The sequence below is a fragment of the Scyliorhinus canicula genome, chromosome 7 (genome assembly GCF_902713615.1).
Source record: "Scyliorhinus canicula chromosome 7, sScyCan1.1, whole genome shotgun sequence".
Classification (NCBI taxonomy): Eukaryota; Metazoa; Chordata; class Chondrichthyes; order Carcharhiniformes; family Scyliorhinidae; genus Scyliorhinus; species Scyliorhinus canicula.
In genome coordinates, this window is record NC_052152.1 from 177,703,798 (window position 1) to 177,725,041 (window position 21,244).

Below are 21,244 nucleotides of genomic sequence, written 5' to 3' on the forward strand. Positions count from 1 at the left end.
GGAGCACCGAGGAAACCCATGCAAACAGAGGGCGAATGCACAAACTCCACACAGACAGTAACCCATGGTCGGAATTGAACCAAGGTCCCTGGCGTTGTGAGGCAGCAGGGTTAACCACTGTGCCACCGAGCCACCCAACCACTTTGCCGCCAAGTGCTGTGCTTTCTAATTAGAAAGGTGGGAAAATATGGATTAGAATTATCAAGAGAGAATATCGTGATTGACATACTAAAACAGGAAATTTATGATTAAATGTCACCAATCTCACCATTGCAATAAAGTCTGAATCAATGTTCTGAAGTATTTTGCTTTGATGGTTTAGATCAGATTCACAACTAAAGGTGACATGTTGATGGCCTACTTCAGAGAATAGAGAGAACAGTCATCCCGCACATGAACTAAGTTCAATTAAAAAATATTCAGGAGAGATGATTGACGGATACAAGCTTGGATTTAAGGATGGGTGAAAATAGTGGTAACGATAATACACTTTGTCCCATGTCTGCGTGGGTCTCACCCCCACAACCCAAAGATGCGCAGGGTAGGTGGGCTGGCCACTCTTTTCAGGTCAACCAAATAAAAGAAAGGAAACAAACAAACAAACAGAGGGACAAGGCAAAAAGGGCCCTTCCCGAACGTAACAAAGATCAACGGAAACTTAAGAACATCAAATGAGAGTGCAATTAAAGGGGTCAGTAAAGAACTCCAACCACTGCAGTGCCACTGGGCACAGAAGGCCTCAAATGGTGCCTGTAAACACTGCATGCTCCCTTTCTAGGGACACCCAGCCACACATGTAGCCGCAGAAGAGGGGCAAACAGTCTGTTCAGACAATCCTCCTCGGTTGCCCTCTGCCTGGACCTATAAATTGGCACGATTCACCAGGCCCAGGTTCAAAAGGAGATCCTCCACCTTGCCTGTCCCTCTCCGCACTGGGTGCTTGTAGACCAGGAGCGTAGGGCTAAAGTACAAACAAAACTTCCTGGGGCAGCAGGGTGGTGCAGTGGTTAGCACTGCTGCCTACGGCGCCAGGGACCCGGGTTCAATTCTAGCCCCGGGTAACTGTCCGTGTGGATTTTGCACATTCTCCCCGTGTCTGCATGGGCTTCACCCCCACAACCCAAAGATGTGCAGGGTAGGTGGATTGGCCTCACTGAATTGCCCTCACTAAATTGCCCCTTAATTGGAAAAAAAGAATTGGGTACTCTCAGATTTTTAAAAATGCTTCAACAAAAGATTGGCAACACAGTAGCACAGTGCAGCACGGTAGCAAAAGTGGATAGCACTGTGGCTTCACAGCGCCAGGGTCCCAGGTTCGATTCCCCGCTGGGTCACTGTCTGTGCGGAGTCTGCACATTCTCCCCGTGTCTGCGTGGGTTTCCTCAGGGTGCTCCAGTTTCCTCCCACAGTCCAAAGAGGTGCAGGTTAGGTGGATTGGCCATGATAAATTGCCTGTAGTGACCAAAAAGTTGAGGAGGGGTTGTTGGGTTATGGGGATAGGGTGGAAGTGAGAGCTTAAGTGGGTCGGCGCAGACTCGATGGGCCAAATGGCCTCCTTCTGCACTGTATGTTCTATGTGTCAGGAACCTAAAAAGGGAGTGCAGCCTATGGCACGTTACATAGATGTGGTCTACGGATTCCACAAACTCGGAAAAATGATAGGTTTCTTGGGAGCCCGTGAACCGGTGTTATCGGTGGTTGTACAGCACTGCGACATGCAACATCCTCCACCCCATGTCCCCAAGATTGAGGGGGAAGACTCCTCCATAGAGGGACCCAAGTGGGGACGTCCGCCGCTGGAAAGCAACAAGGCATGCCATGGCGTGTCTGCGTGAGGGTGAGCTTAAGAAGATGAATGGTGTGCAGCAGCACCCCATACAGGAAACCCCTCCATGCTGTGTGAAAGGCACCACCAAATCCTTGCACATCTCCCAGTCTGCGAGTGCCATCAGGTCCGAGCATGACCGTTGGGGTTTCGGATGGCATTGGCCGCAAGCCAGAAATCCACAGCCGCATGTTGTGGCAGCTCGTGAGGTGTCATCCAGCCCACCCCTCCGTCACCCAGAACGTCCCTGATCCTGGTCACCCCGGCAGCCACAGCTCATTTCTCCATCAGCCATTTGAAATGTTTTTGGAGGAGGTGAGGATTCGTGAGTAGCAGCTCATGACGACAGTCACGGCTCCTGACGGGGGACAGCGACAGCGCAAAGCAACCATGTTCCATACTTTGGAGACAGTCCTAGTAAAAGACGAGCAGTGCCTGCAGAGAGTAACGAAGACCCTACAGATCAATGAACAGGAGCTGCACATCACAATTCAGGCCGTGCACCTGGTGGAAGAAATGCCTCGCCGGGGCACACCATTGTGGAGAGGGCTCAACGTATCATTGCAGGGTCTGAACACGGAAGGAAGGTCGCCACCTGGTTGCGAAGGCACTCAAGCGCCTGGCCGCCCTACATAGAACGTAAAGTGATAAGTTAGAGACTCAGAACCTCAGCAAAACCAGGGGGAAGAGGTAAAAGTGGCAGCCGGTACCACAATATGGAGGCCATCAGCTGGTTTATGATGGGAACTCAACCCCTGTAAGACAGCATTTGGGAGCAGTTGCGTCCAGCGTCTCAAGCAAGTGGTGATCTTGGCTTCCAGCTCCTGCCAGGTAGCCAGCCAAGATTCTTCAACCGGGCAAAGATGGACTCTCAAGTAGGAAGTTGGTCCTGCTCCAGGTGAAAAGCCTGGGAGAGGGTCCATCTGCCAAGGATCGACCAAGTTCCGGAACACTTGGCCCAGTTGATCCTAGCAGAGGACACAGCGGAGTACACAGCCTGGCACTCACTTCCTCCGCGGGGTCGATGAACATGAGGGGCACATCATCAATGCAAGCCGAGAGGACCACCCCAATGCCCAGTCTGGGCAGAACCAGTCCCAGCAACCTCCTCCGCAGGAAAGGGTCCATGCAAATTGAATACTGTTGGCCAGACAAGTGGCAGCTCTGACGCACACTTCACCCAAAGCGGAAGGGTGCCCGCTAGGGACCATTGACCTTAATGAGATACTGCAACAGTGTACAGAAGTCAGATCCGGGCAACAAAATGCGACCCAAATCCGAAAGCTTGCAGAGTCCCGAATAAATATTAGTGATCCACCCGGTTGAATGCCTTCTCCTGATCAATGCGCTCAACAGACGAGCCCTCTGGGAATAATAGACGAGGTACTGGACCAAATGGATGTTGCAGTGGATTGTGCAGCCTGGGACCTCGTAGGACTGGTCAGGGTGGGACTGGTCAGGGTGGATCATGTGGTCTAGCACGGTGCCCAGGCACAAACACATCACCTTAGTCTGTGCTGAGCAGGGAGGTCGTTCACCAGTTAAGATGGTGGAGATCCCTCTTCTTTGGCAGCAGGGTAATGGTGGCCCTGCGCCACAAGAGGGTCATTACCCAACCGCGATACTTTCCCCCAGGACCTCCTCAGTCATTCCACAGGACGTCCCAGAATGCCCTGAAGAACTCCACAGTCAACGTGTCCGGCCCTGGGGTTTTACCCCTGTAAAGTTTGTTGAGGCTGCCGGTCATCTCCTCCAGGCTTACAGGGGCATTGAGCCTCCAGGCACCCTCAGGGCCGACCTGTGGTAGGTCCTCCCACAAAACTCTGCAAGCATCCTTGCTGGACAGATCCAGGGAAAAGAGGATGCTGCAGAAGCTTCGGATTAGGGCCCTGGCTTCCTCCTGATCAGAGAGGAGGGACCCGTTGTCGGGCAGCAGCGTAAGGAGCAGCGTAAGGCGTCTTTTTTCCAGCGAGTTGGAGGGGGAGGCACGGTTCACGCAACATCACCCATGCGCCTCCGGACCTGACAAGTTGCAGGTCCCACAGCACGCCCCTTTCTCTGTACACCAGCCGCAGGGCCGGGTCCTCATTGGGCTGGCCGAGACATGGCTCCTAGTCGAGCACCTCCTTGACCCTGGATATCCACCTATTTGTCGACCCCCTTGCAAACTCCTGACGGAAGGTACGCACGTGAGTCTTGTCCATGTCCCACGAAGCCTCCCCGCTTCCTTCGTTAGCCGGCCCAGAAGCGACAAAGCTAGCCCAGGAACAGCTCGTCCTCCAACAGCAGGTTGTTAAAGTGCCACTACGCAGATGGCAACGGAGTGTGGGACCACGCCAGTACACAGACGGCAACAGAGTGTGGGACCACACCAGACGGTGGTCCGAGCACAGCACCTGCAGCACAAAGGGGAGACTCGGTATCCGGCAATAGGGAGTTCAAATTATTCCCCAGGGCCACCCTCGAGCAGACGTTTTCCTCCGGGCAGTCGCCGCCTGGGACAGAGATCCCCACCACATCGAGTGTGGCGGACATCATTGACCTACCAACTAGCCCTGGGTCTGCCCTATCCCACCCCCTGGATCGTCGACAGATGGGTTCCTTGCGGTCTTCTCTCGAGATATGGGTCAGAGGGAGGGGGTGGCTCAGATCCCCGCTCCTCTTGCGACACCAGACAGATCCGGAAACAATTCCGGGAAAAGCTCCGGAATGGAGATTGCGGCAACCGGTATCGGAGGTTACGACGGAGGAGGCCACCACGCCCCGAGCGCCCAATGACCCAGAGGTCAGGGAGCTGCCACAGCTCTCCGGCATCGTGAAAGCGAGGCGGATGCTCGGCGGGGGTGCGACACCTCAGGGGTTGAGACATGCTTCACTTTTTGTTTTCTTGTGGGGATGGGGTGTGATGTCGAGGGGCAGGGTACAGGGCGTCATCCTCTCTGCACTAGGGGTGGGGGGGGGGGGGGGCTGCGCTGAGGAAACCCCCATCCTAGTATCACCCCTCCACCCGACACTCTGCCCCAGGGGTTATGACTTGGGCGACTCAGGTACGTGCACATCACCGCCACCTCCCCTTGTTGACCCGTGCTGAAGCCAAGCTGGGCCCAATACAGAGGAGTCAATGGGCCCGGATGGCACCAGAAGGAGATATGCCAGAGGGGGCATCCTTCAGGCCACGAAGGAACAGCACCACCTCAGAACACACTGTGGTAATATAATAATAATTCTTATTGTCACAAGCAGGCTTACATTAACACTGCAATGAGGTTACTGTGAAAATCCCTTAGTCGCCACATTCTGGCGCCTGTTTGGGTACAGTGGGAGAATTCAGAATGTGCAAGTTACCTAACAGCACGTCTTTTCGGGACTTGTGGGAGGAAACCGGAGCACCCGGAGAAAATCCACAGATATGGGGAGAACGTGCAGACTCTGCAAAATGAATCAGGGCCGAGTTTTAAGGCCGATTAAATTGGATATCCTAAATTAAAGAATTGGACACTTTAAATTAAAAGCACAGTCCGCTCCAGCAAGAAGACTGCAGAATCCAAATATACAGAACAAACAACCTGCCAGAACATGTCTGGGCCTGTCCCAATCAATCACCCGTCAAAGATGTCGCACTCTACCGAGACCCAGCAGATCATCGTATCCCATTGAAATGCACAGGTCTAATTTCCGTAGTCCAGATTGAGCCAGACTTTCCGTCACCCGTCACTGTTATTTTATATGAGAACAGGTTATGTGCAGCCCACACCACCAGAGATTGGACACCTGGGGCGGGCTCAGGTGGCCTGTTAAACGGTCATTCACCAGACCATTGGCTGCTGGGGCCCCCTTCCGAGAAGTAATTGGCTGGAAGCCAGGGAAGTTTCTGGAAAGACGGGGAGGGGGATAACGGAAGGCATCTCAAAGACACCAGTAGCAAAGACTCGGTGTGGGAGGTGACCTTGACCAGACCAGATAGAAGCAAGCAAACGCCAGCAAAAATCATCTTTGCAATGAGGCACCGGAGGGACTCATGGATCAGATCTACAGCATACCAAACCACCCTTGCGGGTAGTATAGTTGAATTCTGGGCGTTTCTTGTATATATAGTGGGTAACACAAGGGTTAACTATATTTAATAAAGTGTGTTGCATTATATCTGTGCCCGTACTTTGATCTCCTCATAAATAGACATCTGCGTAAACTTTAAGAAGCTGGTTGATGTATCCGAATTTGAAAAATACAACATCACCTCCCCACAGTAGTTGTGATGTGGGGGAGGAGGAGCTCCATAGGGAGGTAGGACGGGACATTTGAAAGGGAGACCCTCCCGGCGGTGTCCTCAAGAGGGTCCACTGCCACGTTGGTCTGTCCCACCGTGAGCCCCTTTTCTAGGGCGAAGTAGACCACCCACTTGGCTTTCAAGAAAAACTATAACCTTCCCGTACATGCAAGTGGGGGCTACAATGACTAAGGGCCACAATGGGGTGAGAGTAGCACTTCATCTCCAGCTTCCAGATTAGCAACCAGAATGGTGGTGAGGCTGTGGTAGTAGTGGAGGCCGAAGAGCCACCACCACCCGTATAGGTGACTTTAGACGGCTCAGCCACCGGCGAAGGTCAGGTATTCATTCAGGCAAGTGGCACCCGATAAGGGCTTTGTCATGTCAGGAGTCTTGAAATAGACGGGATGGGGGGATGGAAGAGAGATAAATGCACTCTTCTCCCAGGAAGGTAAGCAGTGGAATGAGGAAAGGTGAGCGCGCACGGAACAGAGTGGGAGACGGTGGCACAAGAGGGAGGGTGGTGCCTGAGATGACAGACACCTGTGAAGCTGGTGGGTGGGAGGTCAGGGGAGCGAAATTAGATCATCAGCCCGGGAGAGGCTCAGCAAACACACCGTCTACTGGATTCCCTTGCCCTGGGACAAGCACAAAGAAAAAGACTGTCCTCGCTGAAAGCAGTTGTTGATAGGTGGGAGGACCAGGCTGGGCCCTCAGCCCACGAGGGGCCCAGCAAACATACAGACCAGAGGGCTCTTCTCCCACCTCGGTCTTGGAAGTTTGCTTCTTCTCTTCCTTTCTTTCCTCCAGTCAGCTCAGCAGCAAACAGCACTGGGAACAGGCAGTAAACTGAAGAGCAGCAGCAACAGAGAGCGAGTGAGCAGCAGCCACTCTCCACCACAGCAACAACTGCACAACTCCAAAGACTGCACAGGGAGTGCCTGCTTCGGATTGGCCATGTGAAATTGCCCCTTAATTGGAATTTTTTTTTTTTAATGATAATACATGTCTGGTGAAAGAGAACAAATTTGGCTATACATTTTTTAGGTTTCACTCCCAATTAAAAAAAGGACTTTTGTCTCATCTGCTAATTTTCAGAGTGAGAAACTAATTTTTGACAATCTCAACACCGAGCATTGGTACTGAGCGCTGAAGAAAAGTCATACTGCCGAAACGTGAACGCAGTTTCTCTCTTCAAAGATGCTACTAGACCAGAGTTTTTCCAGCATTTTCTGTTTTTATTTCAGATTTCCAGCATCCGCAGTATTTTGCTTTATTATACAGAGCACGAGTTCAGCAACTGCCAATGTCCATCGCAACGGTGAATAAAAACAGAGTGAAATCAGTCAACAGTCAGTAACACACTGCAGATACTGTAATTAGAATCAGAATATGCATAAATTACAAATAGACAAAGGAAAAGGAGAGAAATACAGTGAATGGCTTGTCCGTCCCCGCCCACACCTTGCATGTTTGTTGTTTTGGCCTGCAATTTCTCATTCTGCTGAAGGCTCACATCTTCCAACATTTTCCAACTGTCGAATTGAGTGTTGTAAGGATTCTATTTTAATACCCACATCCTCAATACAGTGAGGAGTGTCCTGACCTATGAGACAGAAGCTTCAGGTTCAAGTCCCACCCCAGGATCTGATGGTCATTGAAGGTAAATTTGTAACACAGCCAAAAAGGATGAGGATCAACCTACAGCTCCTTCCAACACAAACCGATGGCAGACTATAAAGCAGGAGAGATTTCTGATCAGCCAAGTTTTGGAAAGAAGTTGGCACCTCTTCCATGACTATCCAAAGCTCCCGACAACAACAAGCATGTAAAGTGCATGTTGGCACAGCAACTCTGACTCCGTGAACCTTAACAAACCACCATGATTCTCCGGAAAATTTCCAAGTGTGCTGGCAAGCGGGAACTGCCACGAGCTTCCCAGCGCTCAGCCCAGCTAAACCGGCAACATAATTCAATGTTAATTGGTCCACTTAACGAGGCCTCACAGGCTTCTCGCCGTGAATAATGCCTCGGCAGCTGATTTTTCAGGACCATGCTCACTAGCCCCCCGCTAGCCAGGTTGAGCAGCACTTAAGCTGCACTTGCTCAGCCAGCTCGCAATAATAGTGCCGAGGAGACCAGCACCAAGATTCAGGGACGCTGACCTGGGTAGGCTCCTGGATACAGTGGAGACCAGGATGGATGTCCGGTTCCCCGGGGGTTCCGGAGGAGTCACAAGACAGCCAGTGCTGCCTGGGATGAGATGGTGGCAGCAGTCAGCTCCAATTGCATGACCAAGAGGACTGGCCAGCAGTGCAGCAAGGTCGGCGACCTACACCGGGCAGCACGAGTAGACACCAATGTCCTCCCGCCCACCCCGCTCTCCTGCTATTCACCAGCCTCTTTATGCTTCAGCGAGAACGCAATGATCCCAGAGAATCACACGCCACAGCTTGAGAACTGTTGAATGGAGATGCTACACGGATCATTTTGCAACCTCCCAGCACAACATATCCAGTAAAAATTGCTCCACAAGGAATTCTACAAGTGGTTACATCAAAAAGGAGATAAAATTTCTGGTCAAGTCTGCCATACAATCTTTAACAGGCCCAACTTGGGCTTCCAGAATTGCCAAAAAAAAAAACACAGATGTTTTTCTGCCAGACACATTTGGGGTAGTACCACATGGTTAATAAAAATAGGCCAAGATTTTCCAGCATTGATGATGGCATCACTGTCAATGTTCGTCATTATGCCGCTGAAAATCAAAGCAACTTCTGGAGTCTGGGCATGCACAGAATACAACGGAAAACCAGAAGCTGCAGTCAGCGATTCTACATTTCTTCAAAAGTGTGGGGTTGAGGCATCATAAAGGGGTTGCAATCAATGGGCAAGTCTATAAATTGATAACAATTTCAACTCTACACCTCTAGTCTCCTGTGAAAATCCATGAAGTTACCCTATTTTAAATTAGGAATAGCTTTTTTTAAAATAGCATACTGACTTCATCAGTACTGTGAAATACCCAACTAGCCTGAAAAACTAGGTTTATATTTAAGGAATGTAAAATTTCCATTCGGATTTAAAAAAATCATTTTTTATTTAAAGTTCTTGCAGAAGTTTGTTTATCTTTACACTAGTTTCCATCTCAAATAATCATATTTAAAGATCAGAAATTTTAATTAGAGTCATAAATATTACAGCATGGAAATAGGCCCTTCGGCACAGCTTGTCCATGCTGCCCAGTTTCTAACACTAAGCTCGTCCCACTTGCCCACATTTAGCCCATATCCCTCTATACCCACTCTGCCCATGTAACTGTCCAACTGCTTTTTAAAAGACAAAATCGTACCCACCTCTACCACTGCCTCTAGCAGCCTGTTCCAGATGCTCACCAGACTCTCTATGAAGAAATTTCCCCTGTGGTCTCTTTTGTAGTTCTTCCCTCTCACCTTAAACCTATGCTCTCTGTTCTAGACACCTCTACCCTTGGGAAAAGATGTTGACTATCTACCTTATCTATGCTCCTCATTATTTGATAGAGCTCTATAAGATCACCCCTCAGCCTCCTACGCTCCAGGGAAAAAAAGTTCCAGCCTATCCAGCCTCTCCTTATAACTCAGACCATCAAGTCCTGGTAGCATCCTCGTAAATCTCTTCTGCTCGAATTCTAGTTTAACAATACCCTTCCTATAATAGGGTGACAAGAACTTAACACATTGTATCCCATGTGTGGTCTTACCAATGTCTTGTACAACTTCAACAAGACGTCCCAACTCCTGTATTCAATATTCTGACCAATAAAACCTAGCATGCTGAATGTCTTCTTCATCACCCTGCCCACCTGTGACTCCACCTTCAAGGAGCTATGAACCTGTACTCCTCGATCTTTGTTCTCTAACTCTCCCCAACAAGGACATAGGTTTAACCGAGTAGGTACTGCCCCGATTTGATCTACCAAAATGCATCACCTCATATTTATCCAACTAAAACTCCATCTGCCACTCATTGGCCCACTTGGTCAAGATCCTGTTGCAATCTTATATAACCTTCTTCACTATCCACTATGCCACCAATCTTGGAAATTGAAAAGTGAAGGATATTTGTTAGACTATTTGCCATGGGAATAACTCCAATGTCATTGTTTCTTTATCTTCTTGCTGACACCGAAAAAGATCCCCTTCACTGTCACCTGAATTGAGGGATAAACACCAGAGACCTTTGTGGATGGCTTTCTTTTGAGGTCAATAGCGAATGCCGATGATAAATGCTAACCCATAAACACTGTAATTAGCAGTGCCAACCTAATCTTCCCCAGTATGGGTGCCAAAAACAACAGTAATTATATGGTCTGCTACCGCTAATGTTGTTGAATTCATTCGCCCAATGTAAATAGGGCAGATTCCAAAGCACTGCAAACCCAGGATACCTTGGACATGCTTCTACTTGAGGTAGCTCTGTAACATAAAAAGGTACGATATTAAGAACTTTATCTGTGCTCGTAACCAGTTTCTTCCTTCCTGCCCAAAACTCTTATGGTGCAGTTCCGCAATGCTCATGAATTCATTAAAAAGGATTGATAGTATTACAGTAGATCTTACTATCTTGCCAATCTACATTTTTTTCTGATTGGCAGTAATTAACAATTATTACATTGTTAAAGGGATAGTTATTCATGAAATTACAAGGCTTAATTTTCTGTGGGGAGTTTAGTTCCCATCTACTATGTAAATACAGCACCTCGTGCCATTAAATGCATGCAATGGTGAGGTAAAACGGCAACGTGAAGTTTGCACAAGGCTAACAGCAGAATGGAGCAACTCAGATGCAACATTTGAATATTGAGCATTAAACCATGCATCTGCTCACCACCTGAAGCTGTACTTTTATGCAAAAATAACAAGCGCCACCATCACTGTGACAACAAAATCTGTCCCAATATTTTTTTTGAAATGTTATTGCTACAAATAACCATGAATCTGTTATCATTCATCAGATCATGTTAGGCTCCACTCAAATTCACCCGATTTAGAAATTAATGCAGAAATTGAAGCAAACGGTTAGTCGTTGATTCCAAAGATAGAACATAGAACAGTACAGCACAGAACAGGCCCTTCGGCCCTCGATGTTGTGCCGAGCAATGATCACCCTACTTAAACCCACGTAACCCGTATACCCGTAACCCAACAATCCCCCCATTAACCTTACACTACGGGCAATTTAGCATGGCCAATCCACCTATCCCGCACATCTTTGGACTGTGGGAGGAAACCGGAGCACCCGGAGGAAACCCACGCACACACGGGGAGGACGTGCAGACTCCACACAGACAGTGACCCAGCCGGGAATCGAACCTGGGACCCTGGAGCTGTGAAGCATTGATGCTAACCACCATGCTACCGTGAGACATACTAGATGTCTAATGGATTACGGTTTGAGACTGACATTCCACTTTTGTCATCAAATACCGTGCTCCAATTAACTGCTGAAACTACCTTTGGACTACACTTGTTTTATGAGCCGACACAGGAAAAACTCTATTCATTACCAGATGTCTTGCAACGTTTTTGGAGAGAATTTAGATGGCAAGCTCAAAAGTCCTAAAAGTTTTTCTGAGCAAACTGACCCGATTAGAACTTTATGTTGCGGCTAGCAGAGGATTTTAAAATTAAGTCGGAGTTTAAAAATCTGCTGAAAATTCACATTTGTAGGATTATCACACCACAGGAGGCCATTCAGCCTATCGTGTCTACACTGGTTCTCAGAATAAGCAATTCACCTCATACTATTCCCCAGATTTCCCTGTAACGCAGCACATCCTTCCCTTTCAAAAAGCAGTCTGATAATTTTATCAAAGCTTAAATTAGTTATAGAAAACTTATTTTAATTTCCACATCTTTCAGTACATTTGGTCATCTCTTGCGGATTTCAAAATGGTAGTTAAAAATAACGTGAGCACTATGTTCCAGCTTTTCACCTACGTTTGCAGATGACTGCCACTGGGAATGATCTGGTCATTTTCAAGGTGCTCTTTTTGGAAGCAAAGCTTGCCTCCCCCACTCTATCCATAACAAGTGTCAGAGCTGCTGGAGTTTGATAGCGTCAGAAATCAGCCCAAGGAAACTTCATTCCTTCCCACAAAATTAAAAATATAAAAGATAGATCCAATTTTAAGCAGAATGCAATGCAATCTTTTCTTCCCACCCCTTCTCTCCTATTACTGATCCTCTTCTGAAAGACATCAATTTATCTTGCAGCACCAGGATTAGCAGTACTCCAATCCTACACTCATGTAATCATTATTCATTCATACCAGATCAGAGACTAGGCAGATGCCTGAAGACTTAATCCAGAAATCACCATTGCCACACTCCTTGCCCTACCCACATCACAGATGTTAACGGTTGGTAATCTGGAGAGGGAGCACTGGCCAAATTTTGCCCTCCGTCACCCAGAGCTAATCTTACATCCTCGGAGATCAGCAAACTCAGAACCGAGACCGAAATTAAAGTCAGCAGCACAACAGGAAGGCCATACGTACCCATTTTATTTTTTAAAAAGTTAGATATCCTAATTGCAGAGATAAACCAAATATATAACCTTTACTTCAATGTTCAGTTAATAAACACTTTCACTAAAGAAAGACAAAATATACAATTTACCAGAAATTATAGATGATCACTAAATGAAATTCAACTGTTAATAAATGTGTCTACAAAAGTACAAAGGAGATGATGCAGAAAGATTTGGGTACCAGAAAAGAACGGTTGAAAGCATTTTTGTAATACAGGACCAAATACTGGCCCAAATTTCAAGGTGGTAAGGATGACAAATCTAACAACATTCACTGTCATTACTTCTCTAAAACTGATAGCAACTACTTGATTCTGCACACATTCAGTTCAATGCAGAAATTTATGTAATTGAAGTCTCCCTACTCCATTCCACTGTTGACTTTGCTGCAGACTGGAATGAAATATAATTATCACAGAATTGTCACGGCGTAGGAGGGGGCCATTTGACTCACCGTATCTGCACTGGACCTGAACTAGTGTGGAAAATCTTTTTCTCGTATCACATTTGCTTCTTTTGCAAATCACTAAACCTGCGCCCTCTCATTCTTGATTCTTTTATGGCAGGAACAGTTTTTCCCACCTACTCTGTCCAGCCCCCTCATGATTTTGAACATCTCCTTCAAATCTTCTCTTAGTCCTCCTCTCCATAAAGAACAGTCCCAACCTCTCCAATCTATCCTCATAACTGAGGCGCCTCACCTCTGGAACCATTCTTGTAAACCTCTTCTGCACACTCTCTCCAATGTGTTCACATCCCTGTGTGGTTTCCAAAACTGTACACACTATTCCAGTTCACGATAGCCTCTTTGCTCTTGTATGCTTATGCCCCTATTAGTACTGTAGTACTATAGTACTACATAGTACTGTATGCTTTATTAGCTGCTCTCTCCACCTATCCAGCCACCTTCAATGACCTATCCAAATATACACCCAGGTCTCTCTGCTCCTGCAATACCTTAATTTTACCTTTTAGTTTATATTGTCTCTCCATGTTCTTCCTACCAAAATGCATCACTTCACTTCTCCACATTGAACTTCATCTACCACCCATCAGCCCACTCCATCAACTTGTATATGTCCTTTTGAAGTTCTGGACTGTCCTCTTCATAGTTTACAATACTTTCAAGTTTTCTGTCTTCCGCAGTTTAAGATTGTCCCCTGCACACCAAAGATCTACATCATTATATATCAGGAAAAGCAAGGGTGCCAATACCAACCCCTGTGGAACATCACTACAAACCTTCTTCCAGTGCAAAAAAAATTCCCTTTACCACAGTGCTATTATTCAGCCTACTCTCCCAACTTTTCTCGAGTCTGTTGTGTGGCACTGTGTCAAATGTCTCCTGAAAGCCCAGGTACACCACATCAACAGCTTTACCCTCATCAACCCAGTTACCTCCTCAAAACAAAAAACTCCTTGCCACCACTGATTGACCTGTAATTGCTGGGGCTATCCGTACAACTTTTTTTGGAATAATTCCATTAAAAATCCAGACCAAAACTTGAACCTTGAAACTATGAATCTCTCTGCGAAAACCCTTTTTAAAAATTGCATTTTCTTGGATGAAGTGCAACTCTGTTTCAAACGCTGTACTAAGTTCATTATTAATGCTGAATAACCTTGATGGCCTTGAAATCTAATTTTGTATTTGTGGAATGCCAAAACTGTCCCATTATGATAAAACAAAAATCATCGCCCGTAACTTCCTCAGAGTAGAAATCTCAATGGACGTACAAGCCTGTACAGGGTATCCAAGGTTTTTCTTCCATAGTTAGAAATGATTTTTTATTTTTCTTCTAACTCTGGGTAACTATCTGGGTAAAACTGGCAGAACCATTTGAAGTTATTAATAATAATAATAATCTTTATTGTCACAGGTAGGCTTACATTAACACTGCAATGAAGTTACTGTGAAAAGCCCCGGGTCGCCGCATTCCGGCGCCTGTTCAAGTACACAAAGGGAGAATTCAGAATGTCCAAATTACCCATCAGCATGTCTTTTGGGACTTGTGGGAGGAAACTGGAGCACCCGGAGGAAACCCACGCAGAACGTGCAGATCCACAGACAGTGACCCAAGCTAGGAATCGAACCTGGGACCCTGGAGCTGTGAAGCAACAGTGCTACCCACTGTGCTGCCAAAGCAATGTAAATCGCTTCTGTCGGAGGTCCCAGCCCAACACCGTTGTCCAGAGTTTAGCACCTCTTGCCAATTACCAGGTAAACATTTATGTGGGAAGTTTCTAGAGGGATTTCCCTAGCACATCTTTGGGTAACCCCTAAATGTGATGCCGGGGAACAAGTTATGGCATATTTGAATAAAATTTATTATGTTTCTGCTTCCACCTTATTTCCATGTGTATATCCCATTTCTTTTGTTCTATAAAATATAATTTCATATGAAAGATGATCAGTGAATTTTACTTCCCGAATAGCTGTTTGAGAAAATACTTCTGTGAGATTTAATTGCTCATCCTGCTTTATCACTGGTGCTAGATGTCTGGAGATCCCCTGACCCGACATCAGATTCAAATTAACATTGGGAAAGGGAAAATCCATGCCACACAGATCGCCTAATTTTTGCGGCAGCTTTCAAGGTCAATAGCAAGCAACATCAATCCATTAGGATGCATCATATAATATGCAACATATAAAATCTGGTATAGGGAGTAATGGAACAAGTTGTGCTCAATTAAATTATGAACTTAAAAGTGGTACAATGAAGGGCAACTGGAACAGCTTCTGGGCTTAGTTTGTTGTGTTCAGACAACAAGCTCATTAGAACGGTTTGTGCGGGTTAGAAAAAAATGATAAGATGTGACTAAAGGAACTTAAATTTTGAAAGTAATTTATGACATTGAAGAGTAGTTCCAGACTATATAAACTTAGGAAAATGTGGACTTGTTCCAACTTTAAGGATCTCATTGTTGCAAACATGCAGCATTATCAAGGACAGTGAATGTAGAACTCTTCTAACAATAAAAGTCAAATTCCAGGTTAAGGCACTAATTAAGGTGACACTGCTGCTTGGGCTGGACAAAAAGACAACAGTTTAATTGTCCAAATTACCCATCAGCATGTCTTTTGGGAAACTGGAGCACCCGGAGGAAACCCGCGCAGAACGTGCAAATCCACAGACAGTGACCCAAGCTAGGAATCAAACCTGGGACCCTGGAGCTGTGAACATTTACCCTAGATTTTTGTTTTCAAAATTTGTTCACGTGGGTGTTGCAGGCTGTGCCAGCATTTATTGCCCATCCCTAATAGCCCTTGAGGGGGCAGTTAAGAGTCAGCCATATTGCTATGAGTCTGGAGTCACATGTAGGCTAGCCAGATAAGGATGGCAGAATTCCTTCCCTAAAGGACATTAGTGAAAGTTTTTACGATAATGGTTTCATGGTCATCATTAGACTTTTAATTCCAGATATTTTATGGAGTTTAAATTCCATCACCTGCCGTGGTGGGATTCAAACCCAGGCCATTATCCTGGGTCTCTAGATTCCTAGTGCGGCGACTATCACTATGCCACCATCTCCCCTTGTGCCAAATGCCCTTTAAAATGTCAGTTTTTAATTGATGTATTTGTGAAAGGAAACACACTAGAATTTCTATTTGCTACATTTTACTTTTGATTTTTTTTTTGCAATGCATAAAGTTCATTTTACAAAAAAATGAAATTCCTCTGATCTTGAATGTCATTCAACAACTTAATTTTTATTCCCCCCCCCCCCCCCCCCCCCCCTCCAAAACCTGCAGTGTTTATTGAGGCTACATATTTTATCTGGCCAAAATACACTTATCTTTCACAAGCTACACTCAAACTCGTAATTAGGAGTTGCTCTATTACAGCTAACAGGTAAAATGGATGCTGCTAGTGTTAGCCTAGCCTACAATGAATAGAGCACAACTTTACCTAGCAATTTTTTCCATGATTTGATGAGTGACTTGGCAAGTGTAGTGATTTCTTCATCTGTGCTTTGTTTTCTAACAGCATTCACAGACATCCCAACCCTCGTGGACTACAAGAACAAAAGAAACAGATATTAAAAACAATCCTGGAACTTACAAAAACAACTCGATTATTTAAACTCGTATATTTCAAGCCATATTAGCAGTAAACCCCTCTTGCAATTGGTTGGGCCAAAGATCTTAAAGCTGCAAGATATTAAAAGCTCCACTGTTCAGGAATACAACTTAGTAATTTCTACACAATATTTTATTAATAAGTAAATTAATCCAATCTGCCAAACAAAACTCATCACCTTAAAAATGTTTAATTTATCACATTTATTGAACTATTATATCAATAATTTGAATTCACATTTCCCAACATATATTTATGATCTGTATATACTGTATTACCAAAATGTCTTTATTTCTATTCAGTTGATTCAGATGCATAAAGGTTGAATTATCCAATCCCTAGCACCTTGGAGCAGCTGTAGCAGAATCGCAGTGAATTGCCCACAGACTTCCTGACACAAATCATGAAGGCATTCTAAGCCTAAAATGACACCTCAGGGTCATGTGCCCATGGCAAATGCTTTCCCCTCCCACCGACCATTTTCATGAAGAGCTGCAACAGATTTTCTGACTACTCACAAGGGCAAAATTCTGTTTGGTTCAAAGCTGCAGATTGTGTATGGAAGAGTAACATGTCTGGAGTTGGCAGACCAGCATTGTTGTTAAAAAAAGTGATTTAGTTTTGATTATTTGACCTGGCATTTGTGCCTTGAACAAGGAAAACAATGATTTAATTTATTGTCACATGTACCGAAGTACAGTGAAAATATTTTTCTGCGGCCGATAAACGCACACAGTAGACACAATAATCAACAGGGAACATTGACAAATGGTACACCCACAAAACAGTGATTGGTTACAGTGTGGAACAAGGAGCCAAACAAAGCAAATACATGAGCAAGAGCAGCATAGGGCATCATGAATAGTGTTCTTACAGGGAACAGATCAGTCCGAGAGGGAGTTGTTGAGGAGGCTTGTAGCTGTGGGGAAGATGTTCCTATGTCTGGATGTGCGAGTCTTCAGACTTCTGTACCTCCTGCCTGATGGAAGGGTCTCTGATAATGCTGTCTGCCTTCCTGAGGCAGCGAGAGGTGTATACAGAATCAACGTGGGGGTGGCAGGTTTGTGTGATGCGTCTTGCGATCTTGGACTAAGCAGCTGCCATACCAGGCTGTGATGCAGCTGGGTGGGATGCTCTCTATCGCACATCTGTACAAGTTTGAGAGAGTCGATGCAGACATGCCAAATTTCTTTAGCTTCTGCAGGAAGTAGAGACGTTGTTGGGCTTTCTTTACTGTTGCATCAACGGTGAGTGGACCAGGACAAACTTGAGGGCCGAAGGGCCTGTTCTGTGCTGTACTGTTCTATCTATCATAACTGTTGGCAATGGTGACCCCCAGGAACTTAAAGCTATCGACCATCTCCACTTCAGAGCCATTGATGCAGACGGGAGTGTGTCGTACTGCGCTTCCGGAAGTCGATCATCAGTTCCTTGGTCTTTCCAACATTTAGAGAGAGGTTGTTTTCAGTGCACCATGTAACCATAATTTATTTCCCTCCTGTAGTCTGATTCGTCGTTGTTTGAGATGCGGCCACCACAGTCGTATCATCCGCAAACTTACAGGTAGAGTTGGTGTTAAATGTTGCCACACAGGGGCAGCACGGCGGCGCAGTGAGTAGCACTGCTGCCTCATGGCGCTGAGGTCCCAAGTTCGGTCCCGGCTCTGGGTCACTGTCCGTGTGGAGTTTGCACATTCTCCCCGTGTTTGCGTGGGTTTCACCCCCACAACCCAAAGATGTGCAGGGTAGGTGGATTGGCCACGCTAAATTGCCCCTTAATTGGAAAAAATGAATTGGGTATTCTAAATTTATAACAAAAAAAATGTTGCCACACAGTCACGGGTGTATAGGGAGCACAGTGGAGGACTGAGCACACATCCTTGCGGGGCTCTGGTGTTGAGGACTATTGTGGAAGAGGTGCTGTTGCCTATCCTGACATTGCGATCTGTTGGTGAGGAAGTAGAGGATCCAACTGCACAGGGAGGGGTCAAGTCCAAGATTGCTGAGTTTGGTTATTAGTCTTGTTGGGATAATGGTGTTGAAGGCCGAACTGTAGTCTATGGACAGCAGTCTTACATAGGTGTCCTTGTTGTCAAGGTGTTCAAGTGTTGATTGCAGAGCCAGCGAGATAGCGTCTGTTGTGGACTGGTTGCGGTGATAAGCAAACTACAGTGGATCGAGACCGTCTGGGAGGCTGACAGTGATCCGTCTCATGACTATCCGCTTGAAGCATTTCACGATAACAGACGTTAGGGCCACCAGTCAGTGGCCATTGACAGTTACCTCATTCTTTTTTGGTACTGGTATTATGGTGGTCTTCTTGAAGGAGGTGGGGACCTCAGAGCGGAGGATTGAAGTGAAGATATCTGCGAATACACTCGCCAGCTGGTCTGCGCAGGCTCTGAGTGGTCGCCCAGGGACTCCGTCGGGGCCCGTCGCTTTCCGTGGATTCACTTTCAAGAAGGCAGCTCTTACCTCTGAGGCTGCAATATGGATATGGGTGTGTCCAGGGCCATTGGGGCGGGTGGCACTGATACATTGGCTGACTGCTCAAAGCGGGCATAGAACTTGTTCAGACCATCGGGTAGGGATGCTCCAGCCCCAGATATTCCACCAGGCCTTGCTTTTTAGCCTGTAATCTTGTGTAGGCCCCGCCATAGTCGTCGTGGGTTAGCGTAATTGGCCTGGGACTCTAGTTTGATGCGGTATTGTCTTTTTGCATCCCTGATGGCTTTCCGTACGTCGTACCTGGATTTTGTATGTAGGCCAGGGTCGTCAGACTTGAACGCCTCTGTCCGGAACTTCAGCAGGGAGTGAGCCTTTTGGTTGAGCCAGGATTTCCGATTGGGGAATGCCCGTATTGTCTTCTTCGGTACACAGTCCTTGACACGCTTACAGATGAAGTCTGTGACGGTGGCTGCATAGTCGGCCAGGTTAGCTGCCGCGGCCTTGAATATGGACCGATCTAGTCTCCAAACAGTCACGGAGGATGTCCTCTTCCTTGTACCAGCATTGCACGGTTTTCTTCATTGGCTCAGCACACTCAAGTTGCTGTTTGTAAGCCGGAAGTAGGAATACCGACTTGTGGTCGGATTTGCCAAAGTGAGGTCGGGGGATGGAGTGGTAGGCTCCTTTGATGCTCTTTTCCATTGTTACTTTTCATTACTTTTCCATTGGTCAGGTTTTAGGAGGTCACAACTCAATTGGGGGGGCAGTGGTCTAGTAATAATGTCACCGGATTACAAATCCAGAGGCTAATATTCTGGTTATAGGTTAAAATCCCACTAAGACAGCTGGTGGAATTTAAATTCAATAATAAATTTGAAGCTAGTCTCTGTGGTGGTAACCATGAAGCCACTGTCAACTGTCAACAAAAGCCCATCTGGTTCGTAAATAGAAAATAAATCCTTATCTGGTCTGACCGACACGTGACTCCACATCAACATGGCTGACTCTTAAATGCCCAACAGAAAAGAAACCAGACAGACCATCCAGCACCAACCCAAGCACTGGAAAAGACTATGTTAGATCTCACTCTTTCAACCCTGCAAAGTCCTCCTTACCAACATCCGGGGCTTGTGCCAAGATTGAGAGCACTGTCTGGCAGACTAGTCACAGTGCACCATCTACAAGATGCACTACGAGAATTCATGAAGCGTCTTTCAACAGCATCTTCCAAGCAGGTGACCTCTACTACCCAGAAGGACAAGGCATGGGAACACCTCCTATTGCAAGTCCTTCGAAGCCATACATTATCCTGATTTGAAACTACATAATTGGATCAAAACCTCCTCCCTAACTGCACTGTGGGTGTACGTACACCAAATGGACTGCAGTGGTTCAAGAAGGCAGCTCATCACCACCTTCTCAAAGACAATCAGAGTGGGTAATAAATGTTGGCCTAGTTAGCAATGCCCACTTCCCATGAAAGAATGAATGAAAAAGAACTGCTGACATCACATGATCAATCAAGTAGATGACATGGCTTTCCAGGGAAAACGACCATTGTTTTTCAATGCATGCTGAGAACCAGCAAGTCCATGCTCTTCATTTTCACACCTCGGCTGGTTTTCCTGTGCCATAGAATGCACAAGAGTCTGCAGAGCCAAAAGATGCAAGTGCCCTCACATGAATCACAGGAGATTTTCAGAACTTGTTATTGTTCGCTTCACATGCTCTCCCAAATCAAAAGATGTTCATTTAAGCAACTAGGGACACCAACTAATGCAACTACATGCAAATTAACGACATCAGTATCCAGAATGAAGTCACTTACAGGTTGTGCCAAAAGCCCCACTACAATTGGTCCTATTATTTTCTGACAAAACCCAAGTGACTTTAAAGTGTGTTTACGTAATAGAGTTGTGAATTAATTTCAGCTTAATTTCAAAAATATTATTTGTATATACACTATTGCGCTAAAAAACAATTTCAGAGAATGTGATATTTTGAGATGTTTCAACAACTTGGTAAATGCAATTAAACATGCAATTCC

General features: G+C 46.1%; 1 protein-coding gene across 3 annotated transcripts in view; it reads right to left on the reverse strand.

Annotated features, from left to right (window-relative positions):
• Positions 1-21,244, reverse strand: part of LOC119969582 (transcription elongation factor A protein 1-like) — a 70,784-nt gene that overhangs the window by 47,479 nt on the left and 2,061 nt on the right. For all 3 annotated transcript variants that reach the window (XM_038803374.1, XM_038803373.1, XM_038803375.1), the window contains exon 3: positions 16,580-16,685. In XM_038803374.1, the coding sequence (XP_038659302.1) occupies positions 16,580-16,685 (106 nt within the window). The remainder of the gene's footprint in view (positions 1-16,579; positions 16,686-21,244) is intronic.